This window comes from Hevea brasiliensis, chromosome 16 (assembly GCF_030052815.1).
Source record: "Hevea brasiliensis isolate MT/VB/25A 57/8 chromosome 16, ASM3005281v1, whole genome shotgun sequence".
In the NCBI taxonomy this organism is placed as follows: domain Eukaryota; kingdom Viridiplantae; phylum Streptophyta; class Magnoliopsida; order Malpighiales; family Euphorbiaceae; genus Hevea; species Hevea brasiliensis.
Genome location: NC_079508.1, coordinates 62,139,130 through 62,155,390, shown reverse-complemented (window position 1 = coordinate 62,155,390; position 16,261 = coordinate 62,139,130). Strand labels below are relative to the sequence as shown.

Sequence of the window (16,261 nt, the reverse complement as noted above, 5' to 3'; positions counted from 1 at the left end):
TTAGTTTATTTAGAAGATGAAGCAGATATGGAGAAGTCAAAGTATAATTAATAGCAGTTCCGGAGTTTTTAGGAATATCTTCATCTTTTACAAAGTAAATTTTACTGTCTAAAATTTAGAATATTGCCCTAAAAATTAAGAACACATGGACCAATATTAGGCTATGCAAATGAGCCCATAAAGTTGAAAAAATTATAAAATATGATAAGTAATTACCTCATTTGCTGCTACTGAGATTGGTATATAATTTGAATGTAAGGGACGATGAATTCCATATATCTTGGTAGCTTTTATTCCATCAAGTATATCATGGAAAAGTAAAAAGTATAGGCACAGCCAATATGCCACGGTTTTCCTGCTATAAATAGAGGTGTTTGGGAGTCAATTTTCTCATCAACAAACCTTCAAAACTCTCACACACAACACACAACAATCTCTTCCCACTCTACTCTTCAGTCTTCCCTCAACAAATTTCAAATCTTTGTCCTCCTAATGCAGGTTTTGGAAGTTCCATAGCCAGCCACCCACAGCTCTCTCTCTCTCTCTCTCTCTCTCTCTCTCTCTCTTTTATATATGATGTTCATCATGATTTATATATATATATGAGGAGGCACTGGTGATGTTGTTGACAGAAGATAGAGAGCACAGATGATGATGAAATGCATAAAGTTTGCATCTCACTCCTTTGTGCTCTCTATTCTTCTGTCATCACCTTCAGCCCCTCACTTCATTTTTAATATTCTTTAATGCAGTTTCTTTCCACTACTTATGTAGCATTGATCAGCTAATTATCTTAGCCTTTCTTCTCGCAACACGAATTTAATGTCCATTTTTTTCATGTCCCTCTTAACAATATATGCAGCTTCTGTCGAAAAAAAAAATTGCAGGTCTGGGGCGGTAGGAATACCATAACATAGCAATTAATTGCTGGGGTTCTTAATTAAGAAGAGGAAAACTTTAACATCAGAGATGTGGACTAATAACCAACTGCTCTCGTTTGATGCTTCAAAATTGAAATGGCATTCATTTGCTCCATTTTATCATCAAATCAATGCATAATTAATTTAATTAACTAGGGGTTTGAGGATCCCAATTTCTTGATATAACAAGAGATAATATTGTGTAATGGGGATGCTAATGCAATACAGGAATAGGGATTAAACTTCTGATTTGCTGCACCCTAACCCTAAGGCAGACGCTTGATTATTGAGTTAATTTGCGGCCAGCCGAATGGCTGCGGTGTATGAAGATGAAATCCCAGATCCATTTTTGAGGCCTGTGAGCATGTATATGTAACAAAGTCCCAGTGATTCATTGTATGTCACATAGCTTCTAATGTGCTGAAGAAATGCTTAATTATATATATGGGTTTAATAATATACATCTCCCCGTTCATCCTTTCTCCAAAAATTTCTTCCCATGACCTCGAAGTGATAGATGCTATGAATCACATTTAAAAGAATAGTGTCTCATTATTATAAAATGAAAATTTATTACTAAAACTTTAATTTAGTGCAATGTTGTTATTTATATATATTTGATTCAATAAGTGATTTTTGTCTAATTACATGATTTTCTTAATGCTTTGGTGGAAAGCTGTTTGATATTGTTCTATGAGATATGCCGTAGAAGCGAGGAATAGTGCAGCCATCCTTGCATGTGAGTGAACTTCTGCAAAAGATTTCGATATGCGCACAACCTAATTTCTTGCAGCTGCTATCTTCTTCCCTCTGGCTGGCTTACATTTAATGGTCTCAAAACTTTAGTATCTGTAGTTAATTACCTATTTTGCAGACCTTGTGCTGGTTTTTGCAATCTGGCCGTGTTGTAATTTTCTTCTGATTTAAAACAAAAAATTAATTTCTTAGATCATGTTTATAGAAATATATTTAAGCCAATGAGAAAGACTATTATTTCTCCCTTTTTTTTAGGATTTTCTATCTGATTATAGTTTATACTTTTGTTTTTCTATAGGCATGTCCAAATTTTAAATGATGAGATGAAAACATTATTTATTATTGGCTTATTAAAAAAAAAAAAAAAAAAAGATTACGCTTTCTATTTTATTTTATTTTCTTGAACCCTTCCATACAAGGGAGAACTGTTTCCGCCCTATATAAAGTAAATTTTCTTTCATAACCAAAAAAGAAAAGAAAATTTTAGATCAAGAAACGATTTAATAATTCCCCTCAAAAAGGAATGATTTAATAATAAGTCAAGTGATTTTAGAATAGCTTTTTTTAAAAAAAAATTTACTCTCTTTAATCACCAAATGTTTCTTACAGTTTATAAAAAAAAGAAAGTTATCTACAAATAAAATTTACTGTGCTAAAAATTAGAATTACTTCCCACCATGCAAGATAGGTAACAATTTGCTAATAAATGACATATAGCACATATGAATTAATGTATTATATATGATATTTCGAGGGTTGATGGTTGTATGTTGTGTTGACACATGACTAAGAGATTTGGAGTCGGTGTAAATGGATGAATTTTCTTTAGCTTAGTACGACTACTTTACTATTGCTTAATTCTACTATGACTTTTCCTAGGAGGAATTTTATTGGGACAGAATGAGGGCCAAGTAAAAATCTTAATCTCATATTAGAGGAGGACCTCTATTTATAGCACTAAATAGCCAATGTTTACTTGACATGTACAAAACTTCTGCAAGTGGACTGTCTCTATTACAAACGTTCATTTGAAAATCTAATCAAGCTATCCTGGAGTAGAAATAACCCTAACATTTTGTGTCAGCTGTTGCCGACTCTTGATCAATTCGTTGTAGTGGATTGTCTATTCGACTGGTTTACTTGAGACAATCTAGTACACTGACCTACACGCTAAAGAGGTTACCACTGATCCAGTTGGCGAGGATTAACTCAGCTCAGGCTTAATTAAGAGAGAGCCCACCAGAGGCTTTAACAAAAGCATATCTTCGATCATAAAGTGAGTGATCTACACAATCATTAATCAGGACACAAGCGAGGGAAAGTTAATGGACTTAAAAATTCCGCCCATATTAGGCTGCATAAATAGTTTTTTTTTTAATTCTAATAAAAAACTAATAATTAATACTATTTTTTTATATAATTAATTTTGAATTCATAATTTTAAAAATAATTTTATTGTTATGAAGCTAAAGTTCATCAATACCGATAATTAATTTTAATTTTCATAATAAAATACTTAATTAGAGAAGTAAATTTTTGGATAGAGTGCCACCGGCCAATATAAAAAGTTCCATAGGGCAAGTGACAATGTGATGGTATATTCAAAAGATAAAGAATCAAAATCACATCCAATTTATGGAGGCTTATGGAATTGTAATGGGTAAGTGGAGAATTCATGAAATCATCCATCGAAATGGTGCATCATGTTTCCTTCTTCCATTCTTTAGAATCTAATTAATAATACAGCACGCCACTTGAATTTCAGTTCGTCACCTCTCTCTCTCCCTCTCATCATATATGCCCATATCTTAATATGTTTCGTATTTAATTGGCAATTATTTCACTTAAAAGTATATTCTATAATTTATAATAAAATACAATAAAGCTCATCACTGTCATCTGTTTATTTAATTATTATGCATATATTAATGTATATTCATTCTTGAATTTAATTAAAATTATTTATTATTTTTTAAATTTAAATTCATCTTAAATTTAATATTCAATTAGGATAGATACTCCAACCATTGCCATCCTTAAAAATATGTTGTGCCTTCCATATTGTTGGGAATAATAGAATGGGACGCTTAAAAGAAGCATTTTCAATGGAACAAATATTCCTTTATACGAATGATTAGATGAACATATAAAAGGAATGGTGTATATGTAGAGAACATTAGTCCACTGGTTCTTCATAGTCATCTCATGTATTTGTTCTATCATTCTCTGCCCTATATAGAATTAACATAAGGACTTCTAGAAGCTCTTATAATTTACACCAGTAGTGCTGCGTTAACAATCCATGACCTGTGAAGGATTTTATTTTTCTTCTTTCTAAATAATCAACTCATGAAGGTCCTGCATTTTTTTTTTTTTTTTGTTAACTTTGGAGGACTTATGCATCATATCGTGTAAATATCCACTCAATATAGAATTTTTTTTTATTAGGTTTTGATTTATAATTGAAGATTAAATTTATAATTTAAAGATAATTTTAATATTATTAAGATAAATATTTTAATATTAAAAATTTTATTACTAATGATAATTTGATAATAATAACATATATAATTAATATATATTTTGTCCAATTGACTCTAATTGAAGTTTAAACTCGAGACTTTACAAGTTTAAACTCTAATATTATTAATTAAAAATTTTTAGTATTCTAATAATTGTTTAGCATTGCACTAGGAGATTTTAACATGAATGGGATATTGTGTGTGTATATATATATATATATATATATATATATATATATATATATATATATTTTTTTTTTTAAAAAAGAAGCGAGTCGAGCAATTCCGGGAAGGCGAATTTAGACCAGGCCTATTCCATTGGGCATGGCTTTAAATTTCTGGAATAATGGGCTTGTATCCTTGGATTGGGTTTTCTTGTTATATAATGCAGCTGCAGGACTGGGATTATTTATCCATTTATTTAGCCTTGTTTTTCATTCACTTTATTTATTTTTATTTAATTATTATCCTTATCTCCTTCTATTATTATTATTATTATTATTAATGTTGAAACCTGCAGTTTGATTGTTATCTTTTTCTCCATCTTTATTATTAATTATTTCTCATTAAATTTCAAATCTAACTAGCATTTTCAATGAAATTCATATGAAATTCATCCATAAATAAAATATAAAATCTTTATATATAAGGGCTATTGCTTAAATATTATAAATACTAATAAATTTTTATGTTAATAATATTAAAGTCGTTAAGCATTGGTTGCAATTAAGATCAAATTTACAAAAGAAAATTTCATGTTGAGGGTTATCAAACTCAATGGTCTATGAGGCCTACACATTGTATATGCTTGCTGTTAAATACGTGTGCTTATGGGGAAGATACTAGGGTCCACATAAATTCTCATTATGATGATTTAATATTATTATGGATTTTGTGACAATTAGATCATTTTGTTTTTAAGAAGCGAAGTTGAAATATCATAACGTGTTATGAAAGGATTAAGTTGGATTGGCAGATAATATATTATGTTTGTTGTGAAATGTGACGCCTTTGAACCACCTTTCCACTTCACAACTACTCGTCCAATGAACCTTGTTTTTTTTCTTTTCCTTCCTTTTTAAGGATGTCCAAACTCCTCATTAAATTCCATTTCAGAGCAACACGATTTCATCTCAAGCCCAATGACACATCACAGGCATCCTCCTCCTCCTCCCGGTCCTCCTCCACCAGGGCCTCCAATGCCACCTCCACCTTTTGCACACCCTCCACCTCCACCCGATCCTTTTGCTCCCCCACCACCAGGTTTGTATCATCCACCTCCACCACCACCTGACCCTTCTGCACCACCGCCGCCTGGTCCTCCACCTCCAGACCCTTTTGCACCACCACCACCAGGTCCTCCTCCACCTTATCATTCGCCTCCGCCTCCTTATTAGTACACAATAAAATATATGTATGTGTTTCTTTAGCTTCTTTTTCGAGTTGTAACTATGTCCACTTGTTACGAAGGTATATTAATTTAGACAGACGTATTGTATGTACTTATTTGAAAACAATAATAGACTTCTTGATTATTATGTACATTTGCATGCTTCAAATTTCCCATTGCAATTTCGAGTTGAATAGCTCAATTCAAGCAAAGCCCATGGCTTTCTATTAATTTATCATGTTGAACCCATAGTTTAAGATTTTTCTTTTACTCGACAAATTTTACAGCTTTTTTTTTTTTTTTTTTTAAATAATAATAAAATTATAATAAGATCAGTAAACTGATAGTCATATTGTAAGTATCGGTAATGGCAGCACATAGATCGGTGTAGAACAGTTGGAATTAAATAAAATTAAAATCGAATTGAAATCAAAGAATTATTATTTAATTTATACACTCATTCAATTTACACATGTACATTATAGTGATCTTATTTAAAATTATGATAAGCTTAAAAAGTTAGGTACAAGAATTTTTAATAATTAAATTCAAATTTGAAATAGGAAATGACTGTACGCAAACGTCATGCAAATTCATTACTCAGTTTTCCTGATTCTCCACAGAACATCTCTGAAAAATCCTCTCCCTTGCCCTGTTTACCTGCAAGAGATACCAAAATTTTCATATAAAGTTGGTTAAAACCTAACATTAACATCCAACAAAGTAAATAATATAACTGCAGAAATCAGAAGAAAGAGAATTTGGAACGAGAACCTGTTTTTTCCAATTTGTAGAGCCAGTAATAAGAGAAAGAAGAGTTGATTGCACCATTGATCCAGCTACTATTCCAATCCAAAGTCCTTTTCCCCTTAAGTGAGCAGCAAAGCCAAGCACAGCACCCACTGGAAGTCCACACAGGTAAAATGCGCCAAGATTAATATAAGCTCCTATATGCTGCCATCCGCACCCTCTAGCAACACCTGAGCCAAAACAAGACAAAACATAGTTTTCTTTTTTTGGAAAAAAATTCATATTCCTACATTTTCCCAAATCCTCCTTAATAAGGATTTGACGTCCTTGTCTGTGGATCAGGTTTCTGACAGCAATTTAAAAGGCAATGAAATAAGTACTTGAACTAACCAGAAAGGACAGCTTGCAAACTGTCCATAATAACAGAGAGGCAAATTAGTGGAGCCATGATTGAGACATAATCCACAACCTGCTTGTCGTTGCTGTAAGCATATCCTAAGAAATGGCGGCAAAAAAACAGACTTGTGCTTACAATAACTGCCTCTGCTCCAGCAAGACAAATTGCCACCACCACAGCCAATCGAGCTGAATGAGGATTTCCAGCGCCTAGTTCATTAGAAACTCGAGTACTACAGACAGAATTGTGCTTTGGTTTTAGCAATCAATGGAATTTCCCAGCAAAGATGAACATAATTCAATGTCCTACCTAGTAAATGGTTATGTTCTTCACCCACACTGCACACCTCCTTTGATCAAGTTTCTCTTTTTTACACAAACATTGATTAAGTTTCTTATGGTTTTCTCATTCCAAATTACTAGTCTTTTTTCATCAAAGATTAGAGTTGATACACATTATGGACCTCATTAATTTACTGCAAAATCAATAAATATGTAGCAAAAATCAGGTTAAGAGGAACACCTTGCTGCAGCTCCAAATCCATATGGTATAGTGAAGTGCAATGTGGAAATTGTAAGGCTGTGAAAAAAAGGGAATCAGAATTAGCATGTTGTTTAAAATTCTCCAATCTGTTAACGCAGATATGATGAAATGCACAAATGAAGCAGACCATATAGAAAGAACAGAAGTCTCCAATTTTGCATTTGGTAAAAGACCAGAAAGCAACGTTAGCAGCTCCATGGACCACCATTTAAGACTACAATGACATTAGAACAAAATTTATGTCAGCAGAAGGAAAAAAAGAAAAAAAAGAAAAAAGGTTCTTGATTTATTATTATTTTTTTCAAAAGGAGAATTACCAAACCATTACAGCAGAAGGGACTCCCAAGCGAAAGAACTCTCCAATACCAAGAAATGCATCTCTCGAAAGTGGCGTTCGAGTTTTCTCGCAGTTTGAAGAGCACTTCACATAAAATCCAAGCAGAAAGACGTTTAGCCAAATCGACAAACCGAAGGCTAAAGCTGCACCCTTGTATCCTAGTTCTAGCTTAAATATGAAAGTCCAACAGGCAGTTGTATGGAAAAATAGAATTAAAAGGGAGCTCAAAAGCATTGGAAGAATCACAGTTTGTGTCTGAAGAAATCGAGTTAAAGGCTTAAGGATTGCACTTCCAAACAGTGCAGGGATTAGCCATATTGAGTATTTGCAAGCTTCATGTGAGATTAAAGGGTCTTGCCCTATGAGAGGAAGTAATTTGTCCATGAAAATCCAGGGCAGGCATATTGGAGGGCAAATCATGATCAGAGAGATTATAGCAGAGTAAGTGTAGGTTCCAAGCTTGTGATATTGTTCAGCTCCATAAGCTTGACCACATAGAGTTTCCAATGCACCTGCCATTCCTGACTGCTTAACAGTTACAGCCTCAGTTTTCAATCAACCAAAAGTAATTGTGTAAAAAGAATAGAAGCTCAAATAGGAAAATTTACCAGGATTGAGACCCATCAATCAATTAAGTGTGCTTTTTATAAATGATAGATTATAATTATCTTAATTGCGGGAGGATTCAATGAGTAATTGAGCTTAATTATACAAGTTCATCACAATCATATGTTTGCATCAACATGGTAGAAATCAAAATCCAATTTTTAAAAAAGAAATCGAAGCAAATGAAAAGTAATCAAGTTTATTTTATTTATTATTTTTTTTTTGGGTACTTGAATATAGAATAAATTGTGTTATAATATTGTAAGCATTGTTAGGACCAAAAACTGAGTCGCTCATGGGATCAAGAGTGAATAACATTGTAAACATTATTTGTTCAAATGCAAGAAGAAAGGCGACTTTTTTTGGATGAATGAACAAAGGACAAGAAGTTCAAGATTGAAAGGACAATCATTAGTCTCAATAAAAGAAACCAAAAGGAAAAGAAGAAAAAAAAGACTCACAAGAAGGCTGAATCCAACAACATTGGTGAGGGAAGTAGCAATGGCAACGCCGGAGAGGGCGAGCTGATCATCAAGATGTCCCACCATCACCACCGACACAACTTGCAGCAGATACTGCAACACCGAAACCGCCACCATGGGTGCAGCTATATAGCTTGACGTCTTTACTTCTTCCATAAATCCATCCCTTGTTATTGCCCATTTCCTCTCTTCTCTACTTCTGCCTGCTGCCTCTTCCATCACAGCATCTCTTATTTTGAAACCCCAAATCGCCTTATAATTTATATATACAATTAAGAAATGTCAAGTTTACGTGGTACCGTACAAAAATTTACTCCTCGTATCTTTCAGAAGTCATAATATTAAAAAATAAATACTTGATAAACGGCATCATTATTGAGCTGATGATTCTTTTGTTCAGTTGTGATTAACATATATGAACACTGGACAATTAATTAGTCCAGTTTGCGATGATTAATTTGTATGAATTCTATTAGTCTTTTTGTTGTTACAACATAACATGATAAGTTTTTATTTTTATTTTTTTAGATTACACGCATTAATTAATTAAATTTAATTTAATTTCTAAACGATTTTAAAATTATATTATTTAATATATTCAGAATTTTTAAATATTTTTTAAATATTTTTTAACATAATTAAATCATAATTAATTAAAAAAACATATCATAAATTTACCTTAAACGATCAATTATATTTTTTTTTATTTAATTAAAAAGCAAAGCTGATCTGATTCCAAACAGATAGTTCAATTGTACGTTCTCCTCTCTAGCTTCCCCTCCTTGGGAACTAGACGCCATATCATTCATAAAATTGGTATGGCTTTGTCTCGTTATCCTCAAATTAAAATATTGTTCGTTAGTTGTGGGATGGGTCGCCAATCACCCTCCACTTTTAGCTTCTCTGTTAGTGCAGGATGGTGCTGTCTTGAATTTCTTTCTGAAAAACTAAAAGAAAGAAAAATGGAAGCTGACTCAATCCCAACAAACAAGCAAACCGCATGCGCGTTTGAAAGTTTAAAATTATTTTTTTAATAAAAGTTTTATTTTAAATGTTATTAAAAATAATAATTAAAAAAATATATATTTTATTATTTAATATTTTTATAATTAAAATTTATTATATTTAATTTTAAATTATTTTTTAATATTTTTTAATTAATATATCTAAAAATAATAATTTTTTAAATAATAATTTCAACGGCAATTCTAAGTAGGCCTTGAGTTTACGACGAAGCTGACTCTTAACACAAGGTTGGCAGAATTTTTGTGGAACCCACAAGCCGTTTTATTTTAGTTTTTAAGATTAGCCTAGGTATGACCAATGGCGGAGGGGCGGCCATGGCCTTCCCCTAGTTTTGGCCCTCAACTAGTTTTAAAAATTTTTTAATCGGTATATTAAATTTTATTTTTTAATTAATTGATTTCTCATCTTTTTATATTAATTTTTCTATATATTTATTAAAAAAATCTTAAATATGTATAATAAATTTTATTTCTCATCTATTACCCTCCTAAATTTTCTATTGAATCTTAATAATTTATAATTTACAACATTAAATTTACTTCTTGTCATTAAATAAATATAAAAATTCAATAACTATTCAAATTTTTATATTTATAAATTAAAATTTAATTAAAAATTATTATTAAAAATTAAATTCAATCCAATCTAATAATTTCTTATCATATAATCTAAATTTTTGGGATAAAGGCTTAGTTGAGTTGAGTTGAGTTGTATATAATCTAAAATAAATTTAGATTTTTCAAATTTTTTTTAATTATTGCCGGCTTTGCCCCAAGTATGATAACTATTTGTGCTTGCATTTTAATATATTTGAGGGGAGATTTCTCTGAGTCCCTGATTTTATGCTTGCACATATGTCCCAGTGGCGTGGAGATAAAGCCGATTCATATACGTGTAGATCATAGAATATGTATTGAAACTATCATAGAATCATATACTGAAACCCGTAAGACAAAGGTTATTCTGTCTAACACTGCTTTATGGGTTGATTTCGGGTGTCTTTTTATAGCAATTTATTAGTCTTCCAACCAACAGAGTTTAATTAATTTGGTTAGCCAGCTTCTTCGTGATTTTGCTCAAGATTCCTGACACTTTTATTAATTTGGCTTGCTAGCTTCTTCAAGTTTGAATTTTATTAATACAATTTATGGAAGTGAGATATCTCCATTATTTCTTAATTGATAACAATAAAATAATCTGATGAGAGCATGAGACCAGCATCTGCACCCATCTTTACAGCGAACGAAAATGTCTTGTAGTGTATTAAAGAGATGCTAAATTTGATCCTATCAAATGGGCATCATTGGAAGGAGTAGTGCTTTATGGACCACATTGATTCATGTTAAATGTGAATCAATTGGGAGATTTTTATAATTTTACATTAAAATTTTTTATATTGTTATTTTATTATCTTTTTACAGATTTAAAAAAAATGTACAAAATTTGAAATTTTTGAAATTTGAATTTCAAATTATTTTTCTTGACGCATTTCATAATTTAAACTCTTAATTAAATAGATATTTTAATCCATCAAAATAACAAGTCATAATTACTTATGCTTATATATACACTCTATAAGTTCAAGATCTTAAGATTTAAGACTCAAAACTCAATTTTCTTTCTCACCCATTATCTATTACTATTCTTCTTTTTCTTTTTTTCATTTTATTTCATAATTCAATTTGATAATTTTATTTATAGGCTCTTTATTAATTTTGATATTTATTATAGATAGACGTAAAATTTGGTGAAAATTTTTATTAAATTATAACAACTTGCGTTTTATGTTGATAATTATATTCATGCATAAATTGTGAATTTATAAAGTAATTACTTTATGGTTTGAATAGTGAATTAATTAAAATTGAAGTTAGTAAAATTAAAAAGTTAAAATCATAAGTAAAAATAAATTTATTAATGTGTATTTAAAAAAAAAATCTTAAAATTTATAAGCTATTTTCTTAATTTCAATTGAAAGTGATTGCTATTTTTTTAAGAGAAAGCAAAATTATAAAATCTTCACCCACTCTCCTAATGTCAATTTATGGTTCATCTACTGGTGCCTCTCTCTTTTCCTATGCTTTACATGTCTCATCTCCCTCTCTTATTTTCTTGTTCTTAATTTTTTTACCTTTTTCATTTATATAGCAATGGAAGATTGATTGTGTCACGACCTAACCTATGGGTCGGACCGGCACTAGGACCTGGGCCAGCCTAAAGCCCCCGAGGCCCGTAGTAAGCCTATCTATTCCTCAACCCATAACCAAGCCCACAATTTAGGCCCAATATGCATATAAAAATAATTTAAATTAAACTGTTATAATTTTATTTCGGGCCATCTTAGCCCAGAAATCATCAGAGACTAAAATTAGGGGAGCCCGGCTCAATCCTATTACCTCATTTTACAAACTATTTAAATACCATACAAATCTTCATTTATTAATCTGAAAAATTTAAATTACACGATTCCTAATAAGGTTCACACTATTACTAACACATGCGAAGTTCTAGATTTTTAATTAGAAAAGATATTAAAACAATTAAGTAATCGACGTTAAACCTGCGAGGAAGAAAACAGGTTGCTCTGTAAAATAACTCCTCCTGTGGCCTGGAAAAATATTGAACAGGAGTGAGCGTTCGACTCAGAGAGTAAAATATCAATTTTAACCATAATCTCTATAACTATCTAAAACTAATGCACCCTGTAGAGTGAAATGCAACATCAAAAACATTTTCACATCATAACATCAAAAAGGTAATTTGGAGCACTCACGCACCCTGTAACATCAATCATAATATATGGGAGCTGATCCCCTATACAGCTCTCTTAAATCCAACCTGGTGCCAGCGAAGAACTCAGCTCGGACTTCCACTTAATAACCAAATCGGGTCCCAATGAAGAACTCAAGCCGTGTCTACCCAAGGACCGGTCCCAAATAAGATCTCAAGCCGTGTCTACCCATCCTATCCATAGTCCACACCACATCACACGCACGCCAATGCACGCACACTGCTCCAAATTACCACAACAACATCCATGGCACGCTAACAGTTATGAATGCAACATAAATCGTGCCTAGAGTTTAACTACATAAATATATGCATATAAGTGATGCATGGGCATACTTGAACATATAATAATATCGAAATTACAATTAAAATTAATATTTTACTCACAGTACACCGATGACTATTGTGGCTGCTGGATGCAGAAAAATAGCTGACATCGATCACCTAATAATTAAATTATAAATTTATTAGTACTAAGTTAAGATAAAACTCTAAAGAAGCAATAGACAGCCTAATTCATGCCGAAAATCCGGCAGAATTTTTCCTATACCTGGGACCTACCCAACCTGCAAAAAGACTCAAATAACACTTCTAAATTCTCAATTTCCATAATCACATCTCATCAACATCACATGGCCCCTCCTGGGCCCTCCAAATCAGATAATACTCAAAATCTTAAAAATTACGTTTTAGTCCCTATAATTGACATTTTGCCAAAATCCACTCAAACAAGCTCTAAAAATTCTAAAATTTCACCTCACGGTCCTTAATAATATTATATGACTATTGCAAAAGGAATTATAATTTTTCGATAATCCACGAATATTTTATGAATTTTATTCTAAATCGATATTAGCCGAAAATGAGCAACTTGGAGTTCGGGTTTACCTATGCCAATTCTGACACCTGGAACGCGTCCAGAACGTCTGAAAATGCTAGGATTGACTGTAATATTGACCACGTTCTGAGATTGGCCGTCGGGCAGCCGAATTTGTTTGAAAATGCAGTCCCGACGCCGATGAGCTATCCTCGATCCAATCGCACCTAAATTAAGTTCAAATTTTGTTAATAATTATCATAAAATTATTTTTAAATTTTAGAAATCGAAAAAGTTCGAAAATCTCACCAAGCGATCTGGACCGTCCGATTATCGCCTTTTTCAAACGGTGTTCGATCGGAGCGGGACCAGTCCTATCCCGAAGATCTCGTCGTCTTGAGTCCATCGGTGGCCTCGGATTTCCAATCCGACGGTCGGATCGCCGGAAAAGTGGTCGGAAATTTGCTGCCATACCCATTTTCCCTCTCTACCTTGATTTGCGTGATTCCAGCTACCACCGGAGCTGCTACTGGTTGAGAAGTGGAGCTGGGATTGTGGGGAACTCAACTCCGAAGGTCTCACGGCTAAAGGCTACTGGACGTGGCTAGTGGTAGTCGGAGAAGGTTCATTCTTCCTTGCGCGTGTCAACCCGAAATCAAGAGCTACCCATCCTCTCTTGCCTCTGTCATCATCAAACTGCAGGTTTTGTTTTGGGGCTGCCGGTGTTCACTGGTCTTGCTGGAGTGCTTCACCATTGATGGGCCTTGAAGTTTGGCCGGCGTTCATGGAGAAATGGGAGGAAGAATGCTCGGGAAAGAAGGGACGTGAGGGATGGGAGTTTCATGTAACCTGATTGGTTGTTTTCAAAACAACTTTATTTGTTAAAATTTATATTATTATTATTATTATTATTATTATTATTATTATTATTATTAATTCGGGTTATTACAGATTGTGCATTTCCATTTTCTTTTGTCTCTTTATTCTTCTTTTCATTATTTTTTCCTCATTCTTTGTTTTTAATATATTTTTCATATCCACTTATTATTCCACCTTGCTTTTATTGACATCCACTTATTTTCGTAGTTTGTAGGGAATCTTCATCTTCATCTAGGGAATCTTCATCTTCATCTTCATACATTGTCATTGCCCCATCTCTTTCCTCGTAATTCAATGTCATTTGTCTTGCCATAGTAATGAGATATATTCTTTCTTTCTTTCTTTCTTCTTGAAGCAATTAAATATCTGAAAATTTGGAGAAGATTTCCTTCAATTGTTCTTTTTCATTGTACTTGACTATCTATCATATTCAAGCCTACGGGAAAGGAAAAAAGTTCAAAAGTATTATGTTATTTTTAAAGGTACTCATCCTAGAATTTACACTTCATGACATGAATGTATAACTAATGTTATTGGAGTGAGCAAGAGCTTGTATAAATCTTATGAAATTGAGACAAATGCTATTAAAGTTTACAATTGTTTTTTTAAGATGAAAAGTAATTTAAGTTTAACTTCAAATGGAGAGGTCACATCATCTTCAAATGGAGAAGCTTCATTATGTAATAACACATCAACATCAAATGTAGAAGTTAGAGTTGAATAGAATGTATTTGATAATTCAAATGTTAATAAATTATTAACTGCTCTCGTTTGGAGATGTATATTGGTTTGTCTTTATCAAAGAAATATTAAATGTTAAATGAAAATGATTATTTTTTACCAAAGCTATTGCTTATTAATTGTTTAAAACTTAATTTTTTACTATCTTTTTGTTACATGGACAAAATTTTGCCTACTAGTGGATAATCCCATTTTGCAAACACGAACTTAAACCATCAATTCTCAATTCTTGCTTTCTTTATAACGTTGTTACCATTTTCTCTAGCCACATACTCACACTTCCAAACCCTTTCCACCAAATTGCAATAAAAATAGAGTGTTTTCCTCATAGCCCTAATATGATTCCTTGCAAAATCTATAGGTATATTATATTTTAACAATTGAAAAACACAAAATTAACTAAATCTTTGTATACATATTATTCAAAATTTATATAATCAACATCCATACTCACCACTTTGTATTTGTAATCATACTTGTCCATTAAGTATACAAATCAAGGATCCTTAAGTGGCGGTGGCAACATTTCCAAATTACTAACTGTTAAAATTACAAACAAAAATTGACGTTAATGATTTTATTTGATATTAAGATTAAACCTCAAAAATGAAAAAACAGAAAAAAAAGGAAGAATAAGCAATACTTAGGCTCTGTTTGTTTCACGAAAAATATTTTTTTATAAAACATTTTCTGCATTTTCTGGTATTTGGGGCACTTAGGAAAATTGGTCAATAGAAAATATTTTCCTAGTCAAAGAAAAAACTAAGTCATTTTTAGGGAAAATGACTTTTATTTTTTAAAAGAGAAAGTTATTTTTTATTTTCTAAATTTTGATAATTTTATTAAAATGTGAACACACTTATACAAATATAAAATAAATATATATCATTATTTTAATATTACAAACAAACAACGAAAAATATTTTTTATAGAAAATATTTTCTATATACAAGTTATTTTCAGTGAAACAAATGAAGCCTTAATTATTTTCCTAAGCCTCATCATCATCACCAGCAATATCTTCATCATCAGATTGAGAAATCTTCACAACAACAGGTGTTGAATGGTCATCAATATCCTCAAAATCAGTAAGAGGTAGAGGTGAAACTCTGTAATTAATCTCAGACCCATTTCTTATTAACATAATTATATGCATAAGTTTATGTAATATTACCTTAAAATAGATTATCAAAAGTGGTTTTAACCAGTACCATTCTATTATTTGCATGATACCTTCACCAAGGTATGTCTTAAGTCTATCATTTAGCATAGTTTCTATCTTAAATTTCACTAACCAATAGTGTT

General features: G+C 31.8%; 2 protein-coding genes across 3 annotated transcripts; both read right to left on the bottom strand.

Annotated features, from left to right (window-relative positions):
• Positions 1–5,995: 5,995 nt before the first annotated feature.
• LOC110659003 (protein DETOXIFICATION 2) lies at positions 5,996–8,949 on the bottom strand. The gene is made up of 7 exons (XM_021816821.2): positions 8,683–8,949; positions 7,596–8,140; positions 7,406–7,492; positions 7,258–7,314; positions 6,729–6,967; positions 6,363–6,568; positions 5,996–6,248 (listed from the first exon to the last, which is right to left on the bottom strand). The coding sequence occupies exons 1-7, from the start codon at positions 8,920–8,922 to the stop codon at positions 6,189–6,191; spliced, it is 1,434 nt and encodes a 477-aa protein (XP_021672513.2). The 5' UTR covers positions 8,923–8,949; the 3' UTR covers positions 5,996–6,188.
• Positions 8,950–12,708: 3,759 nt separating this feature from the next.
• Positions 12,709–14,165, bottom strand: LOC131174574 (uncharacterized). Of its 2 annotated transcripts, XM_058138286.1 has the most exons (3): positions 13,646–14,165; positions 13,408–13,563; positions 12,709–12,963 (listed from the first exon to the last, which is right to left on the bottom strand). In XM_058138286.1, the coding sequence occupies exons 1-3, from the start codon at positions 13,812–13,814 to the stop codon at positions 12,920–12,922; spliced, it is 369 nt and encodes a 122-aa protein (XP_057994269.1). In that variant the 5' UTR covers positions 13,815–14,165; the 3' UTR covers positions 12,709–12,919. The 2 variants fall into 2 exon arrangements, with proteins under 2 accessions (XP_057994269.1, XP_057994268.1); XM_058138285.1 differs by lacking the exon at positions 12,709–12,963 and having other exon boundaries at positions 13,280–13,563.
• Between the last annotated feature and the right edge of the window lie 2,096 nt (positions 14,166–16,261).